Here is a 25000-nt window from a genome sequence, read left to right as displayed (position 1 = left end):
GTAATAATGAAACCATGAGGGCATTGAATTTGGATATATATATATATATATATATATATATATATATATATATATATATATATATAGAGAGAGAGAGAGAGAGAGAGAGAGAGAGAGAGAGAGAGAGAGAGAGAGAGAGAGAGAGAGAGAGAGAGAGAGAGAGAGAGAGTATAAAGGGTAATACATGCAATACCTACTTCCCACGTGTCTCCACATCTAGACCTCGTGGTCTGGCAGGGGCGCCATGTGCGTGCCCCACGCTCACTGCATTTCGCTTCACCCACGCCTGTTTGCGCCCCTAGCGCCCACTCTGGCCGGATAAAAGGGAGACCAATCTTGACCCAGTCTCTCACCCTCAGCGACCTTCTCAGTGACCGCTTTTGAGCTGAGTTGCCCTCCCGGCTCTCGAGCCGGGGGATCCACCCAGCGCCGTTCTTCGTGTATCGTTATTCTTGTGTATGTGTTGTAACTCTTAGAAATAAAGAGAACAGCCACACCGTGTATCCCTGCACACCACAAAAGAAGAGCTATTAGTAAATCTCACAGTGGTGGCAGCAGTGTCTTTGATGCCGTGAGACGAACATCGCCAGAAGATCGCCGCAGGCCAAAGGACGAGGACTCGCGAAATTGCAGGTATTAAGCCGCCCAGATCAAGTGGACGGGCGCCGCCTGTCAGTATTCCCGTAGATCCAGTGAAGAACCAGGAACTCGTCAGAGCAGGCCCCATGATGCTATGAAAAGCCGCCTGCCTGGACGCCCGTAGATTGGTTAAACTCCATGAGCTCCCCAGCGCAGGAGTAAGACGCCCTCAGACGAAAGGACGCCCCTGCCCAGGACGCCATAGACCCAGACGCGCAGGCTACGAGGACGTCGGTACGAGCCGCAGCCGAAAAGGACCTGGACGAATCTGCGAGGACGTGTGGACGATGACGCCGCCGAGTACCACCTGGATAAGGACTACGAGGACGACTGGACGAACCGAAGTCAAGGAGGACCTAGGCGAAACCTTCGAGGACGTGTGGACGTCGATGACGGATGGATGCACCAAGGACCAAGATGAAGAGGCCGACAACGAGGAGATGCACGAGGACAACCGAGAACAGGAACGCGACGAGACGACCAGCAGATGGGGTACGATGATAGGTCACCCTTGAAGTAATTCAGATGACGCCACGAGGACGAGGCTCAGGTGGTGGCCGAGCGTATAAAGGGTAATACATGCAATACCTACTTCCCACGTGTGTCCACATCTAGACCTCGTGGTCTGGCAGGGGCGCCATGTGCGTGCCCCACGCTCACTGCCCCTCGCTTCACCCACGCCTGTTTGCGCCCCTAGCGCCCCCTCTGGCCGGATAAAAGGGAGGCCAATCTTGACCCAGTCTCACACCTTCAGCAAACTTCTCTGTGACCGCTTCTGACCTGAGTTGCCCTCCCGGCTCTCGGCCGGGGGATCCACCCAGCGCCGTTCTTCGTGTATCGTTATTCTTGTGTATGTGTTGTAACTCTTAGCAATAAAGAGAACAGCCACACCGGGTATCACTGACACCACCTTGTACATCAAGAACAGTATAAAACAAGAGATATCAGAACATCTCACAGATAGAGATAGAGAGAGAGAGAGAGAGAGAGGTGGAGACTGAACTGTGTATGTGTGTGAGTTTTACTCATTCCATCACCCCCCACCCGACAGCTGGTCTACTGGAGGAGCTGCAGGCCCTCCTGGAAGGCCCCAGCGTGAGTAAGGTCGTCCTGTACCTGGAGGCGCAGAGCTCACCCTTCACGCTCCTCCTCAGCCAGGCCGTCAACAACCTCAAGGTCAGTTTCGAGGCCACAGTTTAAGCTTAATGGCTGATGCTCCGCTGTTAAGAGGTTTGGCTGCGATGAGGACGAGCGACCTCCGTGGCAGGGATGTTATTAGGTTAAGTTAGATTATGCAGGGATAGAATAGGTCGGGTTAGGCTAAAGCGGGTCAGACATGGACTGCACTACCAAGGCAGGTAAAGCTCCTTGTGACTTCGTCGGCAAAGTCAAGGTCTGTGACTGTGATATTTCCCAGTGTTGCCCATTTTCCAGTGTTGCCCATTATCCAGGCCATGCAGTGTTGAAAAGTGTTGGTGCGAGGACACAGCGTTCCCTCACTCCTGAGTTAAGAGGATAGAAGCTTGACAGGCCACATCACACTTAAAGCACTTTCAGTGCCGGTATATAGGCTAGCTATTAAACCAGTAATCCGTGTCAAAATTCCCTTAAGTCACAGAATCTCCCATAACGATTCGCGAGCCTTTTTGAGGTCGATATAGACTGCAAGCAGCCCACGGCTGAACTCACGATGGCTTTCCACAATGACTCGAGGCGCTAGGATACGGTCTATTATGGACTTGCCAGGAGTGAAACCAGTTTGCTCCGGTCTTTGGTGCCTTAGGGGGTGGTTGCGGATACGTTTCAGCAGAATGAGGGCAAAAACCTTGCCTGGTATACTCGCCGTGAGGGACCGCCGTGGCTGGAAGGGAAGGGTGGAAGCCGCTTTGCACCGTCGTCGGCGTCAGCTCCTTTGGTGGTGTTTATGATATATTTATACCCATGTCTATTCATTATCTGTGAGTTGATAGATTTAGATAAAGATGCAACTATGTATTTGGATGCAGATGCACACACATCCACATATATCCACCTCGCTCCCTGACCCCCAGGCGGTGCAGCTGCGCCTCCGGGAGACGGGCGGCCAGCTGCAGCACCTGGAGTCGCCCCTCGAGCGCCTCTACACGGACTCGGTGCAGGCGCTGACGGAGCATATGTACGACGTCCTGGCCTACCTCAGGATCATCTGGACGCACTCCAACCACTACCATAAACCGTGCGTTGCCATGAGGAATTTTTGCTTTTTTCTTTAGCTGTATTCTTTATCTCTCTCTTTCATTTTTGTCTATCTGTCTGTATGTCTATCTGTCTCAAACTCTCTATCTATCTATCTATCTATCTATCCATCTATCGATCTATCTATCTATTTACCCGTCTGTCTATCTCAGTCTCTCTCTCTCTCTCTCTCTCTCTCTCTCTCTCTCTCTCTCTCTCTCTCTCTCTCTCTCTCTCTCTCTCTCTCTCTCTCTCTCTCTCTCTCTCTCTCTCTTTCTCTCTTTCTCTCTTCTCTTCTCTTCTCTTCTCTTCTCTCTCTTTCTTTCTCTCTCACTAAAGCTAAATTGATGATTAAGATTCCATGAGTAATTTGTCTGGTTCATTAAAGTGTATGTTGGTGTAAATATTTTTTATTTAGTAAATGCATTCGCACTTCACACTTGAGGTTGAGTGAGTATCAAATGAGTAATGTTAAAAAACGATAACGCATATGATGAATTAGTGTGAACAATGCATGAATGAAGAGAATTGTAGATTTAGATATGATATGTGTGGATGTATATTTATTCTTGTTGTTATTATTATCATTATTATTGTTAGTAGTAGTAGTAGTAGTATCATTATCATTATTTCTCTTTTATGATATCACTATTATCATTATCATTATTATTATTATTATTATTATTATTATTATTATTATTATTATTATCATTATTACTATTATTATCATGATGATCATTATCATCATCTGCATCACCATTATATTAATTGCTCTATACAAATCTGTGTTATTTATTCTTAAAAATGTATAGATTAGGCCTTTCAAAAAAATCCGGTTTCTCATCATCTCCCGCATCTGAAAATCGCCGCCGCATCGTATTTTCTTTTTTCCCAAAAAAGTTCGACGAAAACGCGCCAAAATAGCCCGGCGTTCGCAAAATATCTTCGCGTTCACTCAACAAAACATTGCGTGACAAAATCAAGTGAACGGGCGACCCGACAAAACGTTTCTTGAAGCACTGCGCGGCTAACAGGGCGAGACTTGGAGGCAGTTCGCTTCGCCTTGCGGCCCGTTGGGAAACAACCAAAACGGCCGCCACTTTGGAGTCTTAAAAGCATATCTGTCCGAACTACAACTCAGGTTTCAATTGACCTTCCTATCTTTATTAGTCACTAAAATGGAAAATATGTATCTGTGGCACCAGTGGGACTTGCCCTCAGGAGTCACCAATGAGGGAATCTGTCCTCGAGCTGTAAAACTAGCAAAAACTCAAAAGCTCTATGTATCCCCAAATTATTATCTTTATTTTCATTAAAAATTACATTTTTGTACATGCAGAGGTGTCCATTTTATTGGCATTGCCTATAAAAGTAGTTTTATTTGGCCTCGATGTAACATCAAAAAAAAAAAAAAAAAAAAAATCGCGTGCTGCATTTGAATTTTGAAAAAAGTTATGATGAGAAACCGGAATATTTAATAATCGGCTTTTTAGGTAAGAAACGATGCTTAAAACAGTATCATTAGTGGTATTTTATACTCTAACTCGTTTTCTCTCTTTCCTCTTTGTTCCCCTCCCCCCTCCTTCTCCTCTCCTGCTCCTCTTCTCTCTCTTTTCACTTCTTACCTCCTCTATTCTCTTCCTCCCTCCTCCCTCCCATGCCTCTCCCTCCCCCCCCTAACCTATCGTCCTTCCCTTTTCCTCACCTTTCCCCTTTCCCTCCCACACCAACACCTCCATTCCACTTCTTCTCTTCTCCCCCCACCTCATCCCTATTCCTCCCCTCCCACATCTCGCTCTTCCCTCCTCCTTCCTACCTTCGCAATCCATCCCACTTCGTTTCCCCTCTTCTTCTCATCCCCTCCTTTCTCTTACCGTCCCTTTCTCATTCCCCCTTCCTTCTCTCTCCTTCCCTTTTGCTCACATTTCTTCTTCCCTTCTGGCCTTTCTCACCCTCCCCCCCCCCATCTCTCTCTCTCTCTCTCTCTCTCTCTCTCTCTCTCTCTCTCTCTCTCTCTCTCTCTCTCTCTCTCTCTCTCTCTCTCTCTCTCTCTCTCGGTCTGTTCTCTCTCTCTCTCTCTGCCTATCCTCTCCTTCTTCCCATCTTTCCCTTTCCTCTTCGTCTCCTCATCCCTCCCCATCTCCTCCAAATTCTCACCCTCCCCATCCCTTCCCCACCTTCTCCCCTCTTCTCCTTCCAATCCCCCATCCTCTCCCCATCTCCTTGCCCCCTTCTCTTCCCTCCCCCCCCCCCCTTCACCCAACCAGAGAAGTGATGACCGAACTGTGCGTGCGTGTCTCCTGGGAAGTGACGAGGGCGTGTCAGGTCCACCTCCCCCTCGACAGTCTCTTCTCCCCGCCTTCCAGGACCTCCTCCGCCTCCTCCACCTCCGCCTCCTCCAGCGGCAGCAAGTCGAGCGACGAGGCGAAGGAGTCCCTGACGCTCGTGGAGGTGGCCATCAAGTCCTGCAACGAGTGGAGGCACTGCTATGTGGAGGTGAGTGGAGGGGGAAGAGGGGGATGGGAGAGGGAAGTAGTTTTGGGGAAATGGGGAGTGGAGTGGGTGGAAGGGTTATAGGAGCTGCTATGTGGATGTGTGGAGGTGGAGGGGGAAGAGGGAGTGGAGGAACTGACATGTGGAGGTGTTTGGGGGGAGAGGGAGAGGGAAGGAGATACGGGGAATCGAGGGAAGAAAGATAGTAAGAGGGATGGGGTAGTGGAGGGGCGGGATTGGATAAGGGGGGGGGGGAGCGGGATGGGATTGTGAAAGGGGAGGGAAAGGAAAGGGTAGAGTAAATGATATGTGGAAGTAAGTGGAACGGGGGAAGAGGATGGGGTACTGTGGGGGGAGGGAGGAAGGTGGATCTGCTGGGTGGAGGGAAAGGAGGGGGAGGAAGGAGATAGGGGTGTTGGAGTAAAATAGGTAAGGAAATAGGGAGGAGAGAAAGTACGAAAGATGGATGGATGGGGAAGTAAAGTGGGGGTGAAGGGGAAGGGAAACAGGGAAAGGGGGAGGAGTGATAAGGGGAATGGAGAATATTAATGCGAGGAAAAAAAAGTGTTACTGAGTTAATAATGGCCTACATACAGGTGTTGAGGAAGAAGGGGGATTGGGGAAGCCGGGGAAGGGAAGGATGGTTGGACATGGTGGGAGGGGGGAGGGAAGGATTTCGATGCATGGAAGAGAAAGATGAGGGTGGAGGTAGGACAGAGGGAGAGAAGTGGGGGTGAGAGGGAAGGAGATGAGGGGATTGGTTGGCGAGGATAGAAGAACTACTGTGTAGATGAGGACGAGATAGATGAAATGAAAGGGGAAGAAATGAGGGAGATAGGAGAGGGAGGGGAGGGGAAACAGTGAGGGGAACGGAAGGGAGGGGAGTAGGGGGCAGCGGGGGATAAGGGAGGAGAGGAAAAGAAAAGCAGGCAGTAAGGAAGAAAGTGGAAAACAAAGAGGATAGAAAGGGAAGAGAGAGAGAGAGAAGGAAACGAGAGAAAAAAAGAGAGGAGGAGAGAAAGTAAAGATCAAGTCCTTCTTAAATGAGAATCAGATATCTACAAATGTTTATAAACCATCCATCTCCCTCAACATACCAGCAACATACCACACGCCCTCAAACCGCAGTCACACCACAGTCACCCTCAAAACCCACATCAACAACGCTACAAATACCCCTTCTAACCCCCCCTTCCCTCCTTCCCTCCCCCTCCAACCCCCAACAGCTGGCGACCCACTTCGGCGAACAGGACTACCCTGAGGTCTGGCTGCCGGACACCTCTGCCGTCTTCTTGCCCGTCGAGCTCTTCTCCAGCCGCTGCGAAGACCTCAAGTACATTGGGCTCAGCAAGGTCCAGCTCACCAGGTAAGGTGGGGGGGGAGGATGATTGTGTGTGTGTGTGTGTAGGGTGTGTGTGTGTGTATGTGTGTGTGTGTGTGTGTGTGTGTGTGTGTGTGTGTGTGTGTGTGTGTGTGTGTGTGTGTGTGTGTGTGTGTGTGTGTGTGAGTGTGTGTGTGTGTGTGTGTGTTTTCAGTAATGACTGTTATCATGCTAATATTCAATTTCATAAGAACAGCAATAATGACAAGATAATGATAAGATGATGTTGACGATATGGTGATGATTATGGTGATAATGGTTTGATGAAATTGATGATAGTGATAGACAAAAAATGAAATAAAAATGGTAACATCATTGTGATAGCAGTAATAATGATAATGATAATAAGGATAATACTATCAGCATTACCATTGTTATCATCACCACCACTAGTGTTATTATCATTACCATGATGATAATAGCAACAATAGTGATCATGATGACAATAATGGCACTGACCCCCCCCCCCCTTCCTCCCCTCCCAGACACGGCGACGAGATGTCGGTGCGGGCGGCGGGGGCGGGCGAGGGCGGCGCCGAGGGGGAGCTCCTGGAGGAGGAGTTGTCCCAGGTGGACCGGGTGCTCGAGGACGCGCTGAGGGCCGTCGGGAGGCGCAGCCACCTCGTCTTCAACCTCACGTCCAAGGAGTGGCTCAAGCACTTCGACCGGTGAGGAAAGGGAGGGAGGGAGGGGGTTGGGGATGGGGGAGAAGGGCAGGAAAGAGAGAGAGGGAGGGAAGGAGGGGAGAGGGGCAGGAAAGGGAGGGAGGGAGGGAAGAGGGGCAGGAGAGGGAGGGAGATAGGTAGGAAAGGGAGGGAGGGAGGGGAGAAGGGCAGGAGAGTGAGGGAGGGAGTGAGAGAGAGTAACAGCGAAGTTTGGAAAATGTCTGAAAGTGGGTGGGAGTGCCATGCGTATATAAGGACAAGGGCATCCAAGGGTGATTTTAGACCAAATGTGCTGACTGGATTGTTGATTTAAGCTCTCACATATCACATGGCCATCCATATATTCATGTTAATGCACTGGAATCATAAAATGAAGTGCATACGCTTTAGATGAAAATTTAAGTTAACAAAAAACAGACGCCTTTCCGACAATTCATCTGAGAGCACCTTTGGAAGTGCACACCTCCATGTATGTAGGCCTATGTGAATGAAGGATCGGGAAGAAAGCAGGTATTTCTTATTCTCAAAGACTTTCTCTTTGTTATTTTCTTTCTCTTCTCTTTCGTTTGACTTTCTCTTTTTCTACCTCTCCTCTCTCTTCCTTAATCTCCCTTTCTTCTCTTACTGATTCTCTTCCATACTCCTACTTTATTCCTCCTTCCTTAATCCCCTTTCTTCTCCCTCTGATTCCTTCCCTTTTCCCATTATTTCTTCTTCCTCAATCCCCCCTTTCTTCTCCCTCTAATTCCTTCCCTTTTCCCATTATTCCCTTTTCCTTTATCCCATTTTCTTCTCCCTCTAATTCCCTAGATATACGTGAGGTATACTCCTCCCCTTCCCCTTACTTTCCCTTCTTACCCTCTTTTTCCCCCCATTCCTTCTTTGTATAATTCCCTTCCGTTCTATGTATCTATTAATTCCTTAACTTCCTTTCTTTTGCCTCTGGTTCCCTCTTATTCTTCCATTATTTCCCTTTTCTCCAATCTCCATTTTACATTCGTTTTCCATCTTTAATATCCCTTGTTTCTCACTCTGATTTGCTCACTTACCTTAACTTTTTTCCCTTCTCCCTTCCTTAATTTGTTTTTCTACACCTTTCCATTAATTCCCCTTTTCTAGTCTCCCATTCTTCTCCCTTAAATTCCCTCTCTTCCTCCTTTATTTTCCCTTTTTCATTTTCTCTCTAATTCCCTCCCTTTCTCTAATTCTTTACCCTTCCTTTATCTATCTCTTTACCATTCTCTCCTTTCTTTTATTCTCCTTCCCCTCTCTTTCTGATTCCCTCCCTTTCCCATTCTTTACCTTGAATCTCCCCTTGCATAATATCCCTCCCCTCCCTTCTTCTCCCTTCCCTTAACCCCCTGCCCTTCCTCCCAGGTTCCGCGAGAGCATGGAGGAGGTGGAGCGGCGCTACCAGTGCGTGATGGTGGCGGCGGTGCAGACGGTGGAGTCGGCGGCGCAGGGGCTGCGCGTGCTCAACGTGTTCAAGCCGCTCGCCGCCAGGAAGTCCCTCTTCTCCGTTTTCTACGTTATGATCGATCATGTGAGACGAATGGGAGGAGGTTCTTTTGTTGATATATGTGAGGTATACTCTGTATCACATAAATTAATGCAATTGAAACTTCATGGGCTAACACACATGCTATATGTGCGTGTATGTTTGTACATATTATAGTTTAAATGCATGTTAGCTTCTTTTTTCATAAACGATATGACTGAAACAAGGGGGAAGAAGGAGAGGCCGAGGGTATTTAATGCATTTTACATTTATCAAGTTTAATTAAGGATAAGCTGATCGTGAATTTCCATCCCAATACCCCCTCCCCCTCCCCCCCCCAACACTCCCTCGCAGATCCTGAACCTGTTCGAGCGCGACTTCGAGGAGGTCGAGAAGGAGTACGTGTTCCGCTCCATGAAGGTCGGCACCAGCGGCTTCTACTTCTCCAAGATGGCCAAGTGGGCTACCGACACGCGCAAGAAACTCGAGCATGAAGTCAATGTACGGCAGACTTCCGTGTGTGCGCGCGCGCGCGCGCGCGTGTGTGTGTGTGTGTGTCCGTGTGTGCGTGTGTGTGTGCGTGTGTGTGTGTGTGTATGTGTGTCCGTGTGTGTGTGTTTGTGTCCGTGTGTGTGTGTGTCCGTGTGTGTGTGTTATTATTCATTTTCTTTATTATGGACTTTCCAATAGCGCATGAGTTAAATTGGATTAACTGGTATTCCTGTAAAGAATATGAGTAACAGGAAAAAAAATATTTGCAACAATATTTCATCTCGGGGAACATTCATCTTGGAATTCTGATGATAATGGAGAAAATGATAAAGATGAAAACATTTAAATAGTTGCAATATTAATGCAGTTTTAATAATGATGATGATGAAAATAAGGATAACGATAATAATAATAATAATGATAATAATAATAATAATAATAATAATAATAATAATAATAATAATAATAATAATGAAAATAAGGATAACGATAATAATAATGATGATGACAAGAATGATGATGATGATTACGATAATAATATTGATAATAATGATAATAATAATAATATTATTATTAATGATAATGATGATGACAAGAATGATACTGATGATAAAACAGATTTCTATTATTACTAACAGTGTTGATGATGACAATAGTAGCAGAAGTATTTGTAACAGCAATAGAAACAACACCCCCACCCCTACCCCTTTCTCCTGACGACAGCTCCTGAAGAACCAGTCGTGGCTGCCCTACTACCCGCGGCTGGACACGGTGTACGAGCGGTGGGCGAGGACGGTGGCGCTGCTGCAGGGCGTCGTCCAGAACATGTACGCCGCCTGGAACGCGTCGCTGGAGCCGCAGCCGTCCAGGAGGCTGACGGCGCCCGTGTTCGTGTGGAAGCCCGGCCCCGTGCAGAACATCCAGGCCAATTTCGATGTGTGAGTTACGGCTTCCGTTGCTCTTCTGCTTCTTCTTTCTTCTTTTTCTTCTCTTCTATTTACTTCTTTCCCTTTATCTTTTGTCCCCTTCCTCCTCCCCCTGCTCATCATGCTCTTCCTCCTCTTCCTCTTACCCTCTTCTCCTCCTCCTTCCTTTTCCTCCTCTACTTCCTCCTCCTCCTCCTCTTCTTCTTCTTTTTCCTCATCCTCTTCTTCTTTTTCCGCCTCCTCCTCCTCTTGCTCCCCCTCCTCCTCCTCCTCCGCCCCCTCTTCTTTTTCCTCATCCTCTTCCTCCTTCTCCACCTCCTCTTCCTCCTCCTCCACCTTCTCTTCCTCCTTCTCCACCTCCTCTTCCTCCTCTTTCTCCGCCTCCTCCTGCTCCTCCTCCTCCTCCTCCTCTTCCTCCTTCTCCACCTCCCCCTCCTCCACCTCTTTCTCCTCTTCTTCTTCTTTCTCCGCCTCCTCCTCCTCCTCCCTACTTTTCCTGCTTGCTAATCCTCCTCCTCCTCTTTTTCCTTCCCTTTCTCTGCTTCCTCCTCTTCTTCCTCCATCTCCTCCTGTCCCTTTCTTCCTCCTCCTGGTCCCTTCCTTCTCCTCCATCTCCTCCTCCTCCTCTTCTTCCACCTCCTCCTCCTTCTCTCTTTACCCATCTTCTTCCTCCTATTCTTTTTCTTCCTCTTCTTCTTCCCCCTCATTTCTCTTCTTCTCCTTCTCCTCTTATTCCTCCTCTTCCCCCTTCTTCTCTTTCTTCCCCAATTCTTCCTCCACCTCCTCCTCCTCTTCTTCTTCCTCTGGCTCCTCTTCCTCTTTCTTATCCTCTTCTTCCTCCTCCTATTCTTCTTCATCTTCTCTCTCCCCCTCCTCCTCCTCCTCCTCCTCCTCCTCCTCTTCCCTCCTCTCTTCCTCCTCCTCCTATTCTTCTTCATTTTCCCTCTCCTTCTCCTCCACTACTTCTACCACCCCCTCCTCCTCCTCTACTTCCTCCTCCTCCTCCTCCTCTTCCTCCTCCTCATCCTCCTCGTCCTCCTCCTCCTCATCATCATCATCATCATCCTTCTCCTCCTCTTCCCTCCTCTCTTCTTCCTCCTCCTATTCTTATCAATAAATTGTTTATCTCTTAGTCTTTCTTTCTTCCTTTCAGTTGACAACGATGATAATAAAAATGATAATAATGATGATAACAACAGTGGTGATAACTATAACAGGATAGCAATATCAATGAGGATAGTGATAATAGTATTAATAGTAATAGCAATAAAATTGAGTAGAATAATGGTAATAATAATAACAGTAACAACACTAACAACATTAATAATAATAATGATAACAATCATAATCATGATAATAATAATAATAATAATAATAATAATAATAATAATGATAATGATATTGATAATGATAATGATAATAATGATAATAATAATAATGATAATCATGAAGATAACAGTAACAACAACAATAATAATAATAATGATAATAATAAAGATGATAACAGTAACAACAATAATAATAATAAAGATGATAACAGTAACGACAACAATAATGATAATAATAACAACAACAACAATAATGCTAATAACATTGACCCTCCCCCACCCCCTCCACTCCCGCGACGCCAGCCACCTGAACAAGAACCTGGAGGAGACGAAGGCGTGGAAGGAGATGGGTTTCGAGGTCCCGGAGAGCCTCAACCACATCTTCCAGGAGAGTGAGGTGTACCTGAGTCTCAAGAAGCAGGTGAGGGCAGTCGTTTTTATGGTTGAAAGGGGGTGGGGGGCGTTTTGGGGTTGCCTTTGGGGTGTTGAAGCGGCTTCGTGGTTGTTTGGTCTTTCTCGTCTATTTTGGTGTTTTTCTTTCTTCTTTTTTTCTTTTTCATTCTCTCTCTCTCTCTCTCTCTCTCTCTCTCTCTCTCTCTCTCTCTCTCTCTCTCTCTCTCTCTCTCTCTCTCTCTCTCTCTCTCTCTCTCTCTTCTTTTCCCTCACTTGCTCTCTTTCTTTTCTCTCTCTCCTGTTTTTTGAAAGACAAAATAACAAACTTTCGAGAAACCGAATAAATTCTACTCTCTCTATTAATTGTTATTATGAGCGTTGTTGTTTTTGTTAATATGAATTGTAATAGAGTTCACTGGCATCTTCACCCTCGCCTCACCTCTTACCTCGTTGTTTCGTCCTTATCCTCGCCCAACCTGCCCCCTCTCCGCCCCTGCCCCACCCTTGCTCCTCTCGCTGCCCAGCCCCCTCTCCGCTCCTGCCCCGCCCCTGCTCCTCTCCGCCCTTGCCCCGCCCCTGCTCCTCTCGCTGTCCCGCCCCCTCTCCGCCCTTGCCCCTCTCACGGCTTCGTCTGAATCCTCGCCTAACCTCTTGCCCCCCTCCTCGCCCCCCAGGTGCTAGAGTGCTGTGGGAGCTTCAACAGCTTCATGACCCGGATGTCCCGCCACGAAGCGCAGATGTTCGAGGGTCAGGTGGAGAAAGTGGTCCGGGCCTTCTACCCGGGCCTGTCCTCGGTCACGTGGGTGCACCGCCAGCAGGCCTCTGCCCTACTGAGCAAGTGCAAGACCATCGTGGATGCCTTCCAAGCGCAGCTCTCCTACTACCTGACTGTGAACCAAAAGCTCTCGTCAACGCTGATGGAGGCGAAGGAGCTGGTGCTTTTCACCAAGAACGATGAAGTGATCTACGAGAACGAGGGCTTCCAGGAGGACCTGGAGCTCCAGCGGGCCCAGGCCATGAAGGAGGTGAAGGATGCGTTCCTGCAGATGGAACAGGTCTTGGACAACTTGAACAAAAAGATGATTAGCAAATCTATCCCCGAATCTGTCGAAGCATGGACTGCATATGTCTTCAGGATTGACAACCTCTTCTTGGACTGCCAAAGGGAGATCCTGAGGAAGTCCTTGCTCATGTTCGAAGGAATGCTGATGGGGTCCCGCAGCTGCCCCACTGAGCAGCTGGCCCCAGTCTTCAAGATTTCAGTCCGCCTTCTGGACGGGAAGATTGTGTGCACGCCATCAGTGAGTCGAATCTCAGAGGCTGTTTCACAGTTGCAAAAGGTGTTCTCTGAGAGCCTGAGCAAGATACCCTGTCTCTTACGGAAATTTGCATTAGAGAAAGCGAAGGAACACGACCACTTAGCAGCACTGCAAGATGAAATGTGTGATAAACTCCAGACAAAATTGACGGAAGAGTTTGAGAAGCAGGTGAACACTTTGAAAGGGAAGTTGGAAGAGTGGCAGCAGTACCGGGACTTATGGGAAGTTGACAAGGCAGAATTTTTCCAACATTACTTGAGTTGTGCCAACAGTGTCTACATCTTCGAAACCGACATCATGACATTTGAACGTAAGCTCAATGAGATTGAAGGCAGTAATGATAACATCAAAGTAGGGACTTTCTATGCAAACTGTGAGGAGCTGAAGGTACAGCTATCAACCCTTTGCCGTTCTTGGATATCAGAATTTGAAAATAATCTATTCAAAATCGCATCTGAGAAATTGGACACTCTGTATAGTTACGGCCAAAAGACCAATGCGCTTCTGGATAGTGACCCACAGGACATTCCGTCGCTCCTCACAGCAGCTGACGAATGCCACCTTGCCAAGAAGCAGTTGGCCTTGTATAGGGAAGAATTCACACCAGTGAGGGAGCAGTTCCATGTATTAAAGAAGTACCGCTATGTTATCCCTTCTGATGTGGATGATCGTCTTGCTAAGTTGGAAAAGGAATGGGATTCTGTGGAAGCTGCACTGACTAATAAAATCCATGAACTGAACACTGACCTCAACGCACACAGGAAAAAATTCAGTGATCGTTCAGAAATTGTAATGGAGGAAGTGGACGCCTTAAAGCAGTTCTTCAAGCAGACGTTGCCAACAAGAGTAGACAAGACCATTCCAGAGGCTAAGGAGAACTTGGCCAAACTCAAAGAAATGATGGACGACATTGTGAGCAAACTGGACATCAATGAGAATCTAGAGCTGCTGAGTCTGCAAGTGATTGAATTTTCTGAACTGACGGGGTTCCAGCATGACCTAGTTGCAGCAGAAAAGATATGGCTGTTGCTGGAAGAATGGCAGATAACGTGGGAAAAGTGGGCAGACTTAGTTGTGTGGGAAGTGAGTGTTGTGGCTCTGCAAGAAATGCTGTCTGTTTACAGTCAGAAAATCAGGAATATTCAGCCCTTTGCAGCTTTGAATCTGGCAAATATAAAAGAAGGTACTGTGATGGGTGAGAGCGAGTGGGAAGTCAAGGAAGAGGTGCTCAGTCACATTGAATTATGCAAACTTCTTGTACCTTTGACTCAGAATCTACAAACTGCTAATTTAAAATCTCATCATTGGGATCAAATCAAATACCTTGTCAAGGCTGACATTGATAAGGATTCTGAGAACTTTACACTTGGGTACCTCCAAAAACTTAATCTAACTTCTTATAAAAGAGAGCTAGCAGATATAATGGTGGATGCCTCTGAAGAAACGAAGATTGTCAACAACATTAGAGATATTGAGAGCCTTGCCTCACAAATTACAATTGACATGAGGGCTATCCCCTCCATGGGTATCTCGGTCGTACAGTCAACTGTTGAGGCAAACTCTACCATTGCTGAACTCAACATGCGGCTGCAGATTCTGGCTGGATCTCATCATGCCAAACCCTATCTAGATGAGGTACAGGATATTCAGAAGATGCTCTCCTCCATGATCAGTTTCCTTGAAAATGTCGAGCTCTTGCAGAAAAAGTGGTCTGCCTGGGAGCCCTTCTTCCATGTGATGGATGTCAGATTCCACTTAGTTCAAGCCACGGCCTCCTTTGACTCACTCAACGACCGCTGGCGACAGGTGTCTGATGAAATGAGTGCAGAGAAGTTTCTCCAGCCATTGGCTCTGCAAGACGAACTTCAGGAGGAAGTCATCGGTGTGTCGGAAGGTCTTAACAGTATCACTAACCAAATCAAGCCATACCTTCAGGATCGAAGAGAACAATTTTCACGGTTTTGGCTCCTGTCAGATGACGATCTTGTGACGGCAATATCCATTGTTTTGGATGGAGAACATGCAAAGCCTTTCTTGCTGAAAATGTTTACTACTGTAGCCAAGATCAAACAGGAAAAGAACAGTCAGTTAAATGCAATGGAAGTTATTGGTGTCTATTCAAAAGAAGGTGAGTTCCTTGAGTTGAATTCTTATGTCCCAATCTTGGGGTCCTTTGACACATGGCTGCGCAATATGTCTTCAGGTATAGAAAACACCCTGAGAGAGGGTGTAAAGCAGTGTAGGAATAGCATGAAAATTGCAGGAGTAAGAGTGGATGAGGTAATCAAACTGTGGCCTCTTCAAGTTAATGTTGTGGCATTTCTGTTGCATTGGACAAGTGAGACTAGCCGAGCTTTGGCAAAGTTCAAAGGTCACATGAATGCTGAACAGCTACAATCCTTAAAGAAGCGTGTCCGGGATTCACAAGTTAGGCTCGACAGCTCCCTTCAAGGTAACCTTTCGAAACTGATGCGTGAGAGATTTAGACTTTTTTATTTGATTATCCTACAGTTAAGAGACTTCCTAACAGCAGCCTCAGAAAGTAGGAAGGGCTTAACAAGTGAAGGAGAGATGCCCTTACGCTATACATGGGACAAGGACTCAGACAATGTGCTGACACAGTTTGGAGCATCATCAGAGCTAACTTACTCTTGGGAGTACCAAGGGCTATGGCCATGCACAGTATTTACACCTTCGATTAACCGTGCAATGGTCAATGTGGCCCTAGTCCTGGCCCAAGGACTGGCAGTTGGACTCCACGGAGGAAACGGCTCAGGAAAGACCGAGATCATAAGGGCAATGGCAAATTTGGTGGGTCGCCATCTAGTCTCTGTGACATGCGCTCCAACCATTACCTCTGTCCACTTAGCTCGGCTCCTTTTGGGAACAAGCCTCTCACACAGCTGGCTAGTCCTGGAGCAAGCACACCTTCTGAACCCAGACGTTGTGCCAGCCTTGGGTGAAATGATCCAGACGATGCAGGCGGCACAGAAGGCAGTTGCAGGAATCAAAGCTGGGAAGCCTTCAAAGTCACAACAGCAGCCCATTAAGGTGTTCGAGGGCGTGAAGGTGAATGTGTCGCCGCTTTCCGCTGTAGTGCTGGAGATGAATCACAATTATCCGTTCTCGAGAGACGCTATGGACATCCTCAGACGACAATGCAGACCTGCTGTTACCGTCACTCCAGATATTCAGGTATATACTACTTGTTTTGTATGGTGCCACAGATTTATAATTAATGTCTGATGATATGCAGGTATGCTGTACTAATTAATTGTCAGCTATCATGAATTTGTCTTGTATAATTACATCCTGTATGATAGGTGCTAGGATTCTGTCTTAAATTAAGGCATTTTGCATAATAGATATGAACTTTTTGTATGATAGCATACAGGCATGAAGAGAAATGCGTATTTATTTAATTGTTGTGATGGATATTTGCCATGGTTAGTATTTTATATTTACAATATGTATGATGGACTGTAGTTATTTACAGAACATTTTTTTTTTTTATATATTTGACCAGTCTACGTTTGGTTAATCCCCTTCTTGGCTGAGGAAGGAGGATGACATAGACATAAAACCAGCACACAGACACACATAGAAAGAGAAATTGTAGCATGTATAAATGGCTGCATGTGAATGTGAGTATGCATATAATCACGCTAAAACACAAACCACATATTCAGCCACGCACATACATGAATAAATAGAGATTTATTTGCACATAAAGAAATATCATTTGTTTCTCTCTCTCTCTCTCTCTCTCTCTCTCTCTCTCTCTCTCTCTCTCTCTCTCTCTCTCTCTCTCTCTCTCTCTCTCTCTCACTCTCACTCTCACTCTCACTCTCACTCTCACTCTCTCTCTCTCTCTTTCTCTCTTTTTTTTTTTTTTTTTTTTTTTTTTTGCCTTTGTACAAGATAGTGGTATTTAAGCCACTTCAAAAACCAAAGATCTACTGACATTCTATACCATTCATAATCTAAGATATTAATACCCTTCTCTCCGATTCCCAGTGTGACCATCGAAAGGCAAGTTCAATAGACCAGTATCTTTTTGCCAGTTATATGATCCTCATCTCCGGGGGACTTTGGAGAATCCTATGTCCCATCTCTTGATATCTCTCAGGCCTTGTAACAGATTGCCAGAAGGCCCTGATGACTACATTTTCCTTCCAGCTTTTCGGCTTTAATTCCTTCCCTCTGCTCGTGAATCCCCAGCTTTGTTTGTACCCTGATTCGCTTTATATCTGTTGTATGTCCTTGACGATACAGTGGCCTTGTCTGTCCCTGGGAGAGTTTAAAGCTTTTTGTACATACCTTTGAAGGCAAAAGGGTACTCATTCCTATTCTTCAATCACACTTTTCTCTTTCCTCCATTGACTAGTAGTCTACCTCACTTTGTTTTATAGATACTACTTTTAGGTCACTCTCCTGCAAAACTGAGGAATTATATACTGATCCCTATTTCCTAATCCTTTTCAAGAGGCCTCGCCACACTCGTTAGGCCTCCTCCATGCAGAGGAACTGTTTGGAAAATACCAATTCTCTCAATGACCCGATGTTAGATAGTAAATAGGTAGAACCAGAGTCTTTTTCCTTCCCTTCTTCATTTGAACATGGGAATTCCCAGAGACATTTGACATTTTTATTCTCTCAAGGCCGGGCTTGATAAGGGTGTCTGGGTGCCCCTCCTATTGGCCTTTTCACATTAGATATGTAATAGATATACATATATGTATATGCAGATCATTAATTTATTACTATCTGCAAGACATATCATGTTCATATAGTCAATAGAAGTTTCAGTTGGAGGCAAAAATTGTAAACAAATAAGGCACACACTTAAATGTATTTTTCAGATAATCACCGAATGTTACATGGTAATCGAAGGTTTCAAGGAATGCACATCACTGGCCCACAAACTTGGCCAGACATTGGCCAGTCTCTCCACTTCACTGCCACGACGCCACAAATACCAGCTGGGTGTAAGAAGTATTCCTATTATACTTAATCTTGCCAAGGAAGTGATGAAGAGGCAGCCAGAAGTAGATGAACTTGATACCGTCCCCTTGGCTCTGAGAGAGTACCTGATACCACAGCTGAGGGAAGAAGATGCACCTATCTTCAAGGAAATGTTTCAGATAATGTTCCCTGAATTTGACATTGCTCCTTACGTTAATGACATTCTGAAAGATGGTGTGACAGCAATGATGAAGAGTAGTAACTTGATTGTCAAGGATAGCTATGTTGACAAGGTTCTACAGCTACATGATGCTATCTCAAGGAACCAAACAATCATACTCTTTGGGAAATCAGGATCAGGGAAGTCCACATCCCTAACGACCCTCGAGAATGTTTACAACAAACTTAACTCTGAAGGGAATGCCAGTTACAAGGCTACTAAGAGAGAGGTAATAAATCCACTCATAGTTGAAGACACGACACTTTACGGGCCTTATGAAGATGCGATTGGAAAAACAAATGAAGGCTTCTTGTCACGGCTGGTAAGGAAGTCTCAGAAGTCCAGTCCAGTTCTTGAAACTTGGATTGTCTTTGATGGACCATATGGACACCCATGGCTTCATGATTTCTTTGTCCACCTAGACGCAAGGAGCAATTCTTTTATGGGCAACAACCGACAGACTATTCCTCTGCCTACCAACTTGAAATTTATCCTAGAGGTTGCTGGGGACATTGGATGTCTAACCCCAGCAGAACTGACCTCCTGCTTCGGTGTGTTCTTCCCGGCTCAGCCACTGTTATGGGAAGAGGTTGTCCACAGTTGGCTGGGCACACTCACTAACTACAGAATATCCCGTGCCCTTCAGAGTTTGGTGAAGAAGAACCTCCCAAATTTCATAAACATCCTACAAGAGAGTGAAGTGAAGAAACCTCACATGATCATGAAGGCTAGAGCATTCGTGGCTATACTTAATCACTTTTTAGACACTGAGTTGACACAGGCAGACACTGAAGACTGGGTAGAGAGGCTTACACCAGCTTTTATTTTCGGCATCATCTGGTCCTTTGGTGCCTGCATATCCTCATCTGAGGCCGACGAATTTCGTGAAGTGGTGACGAGGATGATCGAAAATGTACCTGATGGAGGGATTTATGATTACTGTGTGGACATAACATCAGGTCAATTTAGGTCTTGGGCAAAATTCACGACAGAAATGGAAATGTATAACCCATTTGTGAACACCAACATTGTCATGACTGACCGTATTATAAAATACTCAAAGGTTTCCCAAATCTTGATGAGTCAGGGCATTCCTGTCATACTGAAAGGGAATCCTGGGTCAGGGAAGTCGACCTTGATAAATGTCCTAAGACAAACTATGAATAGCACCACAGATCTTGCTGTGGTCAGCTATACATCTTTCACCCAACCTAAGGACATCCAAAGAACAATCGAAGAAAACCTCATGAAACAAGGCAAGGATCTACTGGCAGGTAGAAAGTCAAAACTCCACTTGCTCGTTGATGATCTCAACTGCAGTGAAGGTGAAAAACACATGCATCAGGTCCTAGCAACAACCAATTTTACTGCAAAGTACCGCAAATTGTTCAATCATGATATTAAATCTTTCCTTAGACTTCCTGAAATTTGTTATTTGTTCACTTACCAAACGAAAGAGTGTGTCTCAGGAGGGCAGGACGATACCCAGATGATTAACAATCATGTTGAAAATTTCTGGATGGGGTCCTTTCATCTGCTAACCCTACCCTCTTGCGAAAATGCAGAGTTGGAAGGTATATTCTGCACACTCTTTGATCAGAACCTAGGCCACTTTGAACAGGAAGTAAAGTGCTTGAAGACTGTAGTAGCAGAAGGGATAGTACACTTGTACCGACGTATGGGTGAAGTGAGCAAGCAAGTGTGTGGAGATCACCTGCCTCTTGTTCACCACCCACGACAAGTAATATCTGTTCTGAAAGGACTTCAACTTGGGGATGAAGAGACACAGGATCGTGATAATTTCTTGAAGCATCTGGCTCATGAATGCTTCAGAGTCTTCCAGGATGTTGGTGTCATACAACCAAAAGAATTTGAATATCTGATAAATGATGTATTGTCAGAATATCTGTGCATATCCCTTGATAAAGTTTGTGACAATCCAGGCATGTTCCTTCTGACCCGCCTCGCTAGTGATGACAATTTATACACAGATGTACATGTTGACACTGTTCGAAAGGTGCTTAAGAGTGTAGGGCAGGCTCTGCTAGGTCCTGATGGACTATTTGCCATTTATGACAGTCTCATCCACCATACCATTCACCTGATAAGAATCCTTGGGAAACAAAAGCCAAGAGAAGTAAAATTCTCTAGAGCCCTAGATAGCATTGGAGGGCACCTCGTTTTAACTGGACCAGAGGGATGTGGCAAAAAAACTTGTGCCCGCTTGGTGTCATCTATAGCTGGGTTCAAGACATATGACATTAATGGCACTGAATCAGAAGCAGAAACTAAAGGAGAAGACATTATCAAGGATCTCACTGAAGGTATTTCGGTACTTATTATCATTGACTGGAATGTGTTGGGTGATTTAAGGAGCATCGCATTTTTGAATGATATTCTGGTTAAAAAACAGAATACTGCAAATCCTCAGGAGGTTCAGCATACCTTACGAATCTTGATTTCCACTCCTACATTAAAGGAAGCATATGATATTTTGAAGTACATTCCTGCAGTTTCAAACTATTACAATGTTGATTCATTTCAAGAATGGAATACCGAAGAGCTTCATACTGTCGCCAAGCAAATTCTTATGGAAAAATTGGGGCAGTCACTGCCAGAACTGAAAGCACAAGCTGTAGCCGAAGTCATGGCTTATATTCACCAAAATAATTCTAAAACAAAGTGGCAGCCATCTTGCAGGTTCTTAGGTTTTCTAAAGTCATTCTTGCATCTTCATGATAAACTATTAACTGGCATCATTGATGAGAAAGAGAAACTCAACACAAGTATTATCAAGTTTGAGGATACACAAAAACGTGTTACTGAACTCTCTAAACAGTTAGAAGAACAGCGTGCTCAGGTGACCTACATCCAGCAGACATGTGGCAGTGTTGTACTGAAGATGCGCAATATTAAGTCTGAGCAAGGGAGGCTTGAGCAGGATCTCAATAAGAACTTGGGACTTCTGAAGAGGCAAAAAGATGAGTCCATAAGGATCAGAGAACTCATCAGTAGAGACCTCACAGCTCCAAAACAGGAAATGAAAGCAACACATAGAAAGTTGGATCGTATAACAAGGGCTGAGTTAGAAACACTCAAATCCCTCTCTAGGCCTCCGCCATCAGTTGAATTGGTGTTTGATGCAGTGCTAACAACCCTGGGACTTGATCCTTCCTGGAATGAAGCCAAGAAACAAATGAGTAGTGGACTAAACTTCATCTCATCAATCAGAAAAATTCTAGTAGAAGAAACAGATGAGAAAATTCTGACCAGAATTCAGGCATATTTGAAAATGGAAGATCTGAACATGGAGAAAGTTACAGAGGAATCATTTACAGCTGCAACATTCCTTAGTTGGCTTTGTGCTTTTGAAAAATATGTAAGAGTATACAAAGACTACCATCCTTTGAAAGTTCAGGCAGACATTATTACAAGAGAAATTGAGGCAACAGAAGCAACAATTAACCAATATCAAGAAGACTTGACTGGTTTTGGTATGGAGCACAAGGTCCTAATGGCTCAATTGAAGGAAAAGGAACACCAGCTGGAAGTAGCTGAGGAAGAGATGAAAGTTCTCGAAAGCCGAATCCAGCTGGCCCAGAAGGTAATGACGCAGCTTGGAGAAGACAAAATTCACTGGGAGGAAGCATTATCGCAATGTAGCGTTAAACTACGAAATATCTTCGGTGATGCAGTCCTGGCAGCGGCTTATGTGACTTATTTGGGCACTTTTACCCATGAAGAAAGACCTGATGTAATAAAATCTTGGCAAGACAAGATGAATGAACTCTGCATATTCAATACTGAAGACAGGACCAGCCTCGACATTCTAGCTCCCATGGAATCCCAGGCAAAGTGGCACGAAGAAGGTCTGCCAATGGACAATTACTTGCTTGAGAATGCAGCTATTATATCCAACTCAGACTTGCCACAGCTTATCCTCGACCCTCACTGTCTACTTGAACCCTGGATTCACAAGAGGAGAGATGCAATGGAGATCAACCTTGAAGAAGAGGAGTTTATGGACGAGTTTGCTGAGGCAATATCTATAGGCAGATCATGCATCATTACTCTAGAGGAGTTGTCCCTCCCTATCAAAGTATTGCAGATTCTTGAGATGGAGCGAGTAAAATTGTCTGGCAAGGATAAAACATTACTCAAAGTTGGAGATGAAACCTACGAGTTGCACAAGGATTTCAGACTCTTTATTATTCTAAAGAGTAATGTTGAATACTTAGACAACAACATTAAGACCCTTGTGAATGTTGTAGACATGCAAAGCAACCAGGAGGGTATGATGAAGTTGCTTACAATGAGAGTTGCTTCCCACTGTCAACCAGACCTTATTGAATCCCTAAAGAAGAGCGAATTCGACTTGCTGGAAAAACAAAACCAATTAGCAGAGCAAGAGGCAACCATAAGAAGCCTTATGGCTCGTTTTGATGATGATGTGCTTGAGGAGAGCACGCTGATGGAGATGTTACAGGCAGCATGTGCCAAAGCAACAGATGCAAAGAAGAAGTGCCATGACTTACGCAAGTCCCTTGATGCTGCTAAAGAGGGCATAAAGACTTATGGCAAGATTTCGGGGCTCCTTACCGAAATATACATCCTTGTGGAGCGACTCCCACTATTCAACCCTTCTTTGGTCATTGGGATTGACAGGTTCAGTGCCCTCGTCATTGGCGAGATGCAGCCTCAAAACTTTGCCAATGCCTGGGGCAGACTTCTCGATGCTAACACGGTTATCAAGATGCTTCAAACGATATTCAGGTTAGTTGATAAATGTCATGTATTCATTAACTGAGAATGCATTCAGAGAATTCCATGGGTGATTCAGATTTTAATCACTAGTGTAAGCACATGAATTAACTCTTATCCTGTTCACAAAGTCTTTCCCATACTTAAATATTGTATGTTACAGCCAGTAAAATTTGCGGATTTTGCGATTCTGGTTAGGGGGATGGGGATCCCATACACTATTATCAAATACAAAAGCAAGTAATTAGAGAAGCCAGTAAAGTACTAGAGATGACATCTGAAGTCATAAACATGCAAAGTCTTCCATAATGACCAATTTTAAAAAATACATTAATGAAAAACAGCTTTTGTGCAGTGTGGCATAGTGCTACAGAACATATAATTCTTTTTGCTTCCACCTCACTTTATATATATATATATTATATATATATATATATATATATATATATATATATATATATATATGTATATGTATATATATGTTTATCATATAAAAGTGTTGTTTAGTTCACCAGTGTAATCCTTATCAACTTTACTTTCAGGTATTTCCAAGATCAAGTTGATGATATTGCACTGGTGACAATAGGCCTTGTGTTAGCCATGTGGTACGAGTGTCACATCGGTCTCACTACCCCCCAGTTTTGCTCTCTCCTGCATGCCTCCTCCTCCTCACAGATAGGAAGTCAGCTCTCATCTCTTGAATCCGAGAAGAAGGAACCAAAGGGCGAGATATCTTGTGCTGTGCCCAAGTCCTCTCATCCTGTATGGTTGACAGATTCACAGTGGCTCGAAATACTCTCCTTGTCTAAAGTAGAACCTTTCACAACTTTAATTGAAAGTCTAACGACCCATGAAAAGCTTTGGCGAGTATGGTATGTTACAGAGCAGCCAGAAACAGTGCCACTACCCAATAAGTTGGAAAGAAAGATTCGTGGGGTTGCCAAACTTATCTTGATAAACTGCCTCCGTCCAGACCGCCTGGATGAAGCCTCTATGATTTATGTAGAACGTGTACTGAGGGTGGAGGCTGATCCTACATCGGCTAAAGCATTACTTGCTGTTGCTGGAAAGGGATCACCCACTGAACCAGTTATCATCTACAGTTCTGCACCTCTTGATGTGGAACACATCTTGGGGCAAATACAACCATTGTGTCATCCTGTCCTCATATCAAACCCAGATTCTGTTAATGTTTTGGCTCTCAGTGAAGGAAGAGAGGACTACCTGAACCTCATCTTTCAGAAGTGTTGCCAGAAAGGATTTTGGCTCCTTCTGAAAAAGGATACAGAAGCTGAGTCATGCATAAATCACTTATGTAAACTTTTAAAGGATAAGAGTATTAAGGAAGCCCACAAGCGATTCCAGATTTGGATGTATTTACAGGAGGAAGACACACTACCGACCAACTTAGTGATGTCCTGCCACAAAGTGTACCTAAGCCTCCCACAAACTGTCAAGGAATCAATAATACATTTATACGAGCTCATTGGTGAGTCTCGTCTCAATGCCTACACTAACGAATGGAGCAAATGGTGCCTTATGAGTCTTGCTCTCTTCCACATCGGCTTTGTTACTCGCCAGGCCTTTGAAGACCCAAGTACGCCCCTCGCTCAGACGATTGGAGATGACCAGTGGGAAGAGGCAGAGGCTTGTCTAAGGTCCCTTGTGTCCGGAGCCCATACAGTCGACGGCACACTTGTCCCAGC

General features: G+C 45.2%; 1 protein-coding gene across 1 annotated transcript in view; it reads left to right on the top strand.

The window, feature by feature from the left end:
• LOC113823737 (dynein axonemal heavy chain 2) overlaps window positions 1-25000 on the top strand; it is a 33596-nt gene that overhangs the window by 7282 nt on the left and 1314 nt on the right. Inside the window, exons 8-19 of the mRNA XM_070118444.1 lie at window positions 1691-1815; window positions 2691-2854; window positions 5121-5349; window positions 6573-6712; window positions 7213-7395; window positions 8770-8935; window positions 9245-9391; window positions 10106-10320; window positions 11940-12057; window positions 12704-16543; window positions 18211-23306; window positions 23837-25000. The exon at window positions 23837-25000 is cut by the window's right edge and continues 998 nt beyond it. Of these exons, the coding sequence (XP_069974545.1) occupies window positions 1691-1815; window positions 2691-2854; window positions 5121-5349; window positions 6573-6712; window positions 7213-7395; window positions 8770-8935; window positions 9245-9391; window positions 10106-10320; window positions 11940-12057; window positions 12704-16543; window positions 18211-23306; window positions 23837-25000 (11587 nt within the window). The remainder of the gene's footprint in view (window positions 1-1690; window positions 1816-2690; window positions 2855-5120; window positions 5350-6572; window positions 6713-7212; window positions 7396-8769; window positions 8936-9244; window positions 9392-10105; window positions 10321-11939; window positions 12058-12703; window positions 16544-18210; window positions 23307-23836) is intronic.

The sequence above is a fragment of the Penaeus vannamei genome, chromosome 42 (assembly GCF_042767895.1).
Source record: "Penaeus vannamei isolate JL-2024 chromosome 42, ASM4276789v1, whole genome shotgun sequence".
Taxonomy (NCBI): domain Eukaryota; kingdom Metazoa; phylum Arthropoda; class Malacostraca; order Decapoda; family Penaeidae; genus Penaeus; species Penaeus vannamei.
Note: the sequence above shows the minus strand (reverse complement) of the source record. Positions and strands in the feature narration are given on the sequence as shown.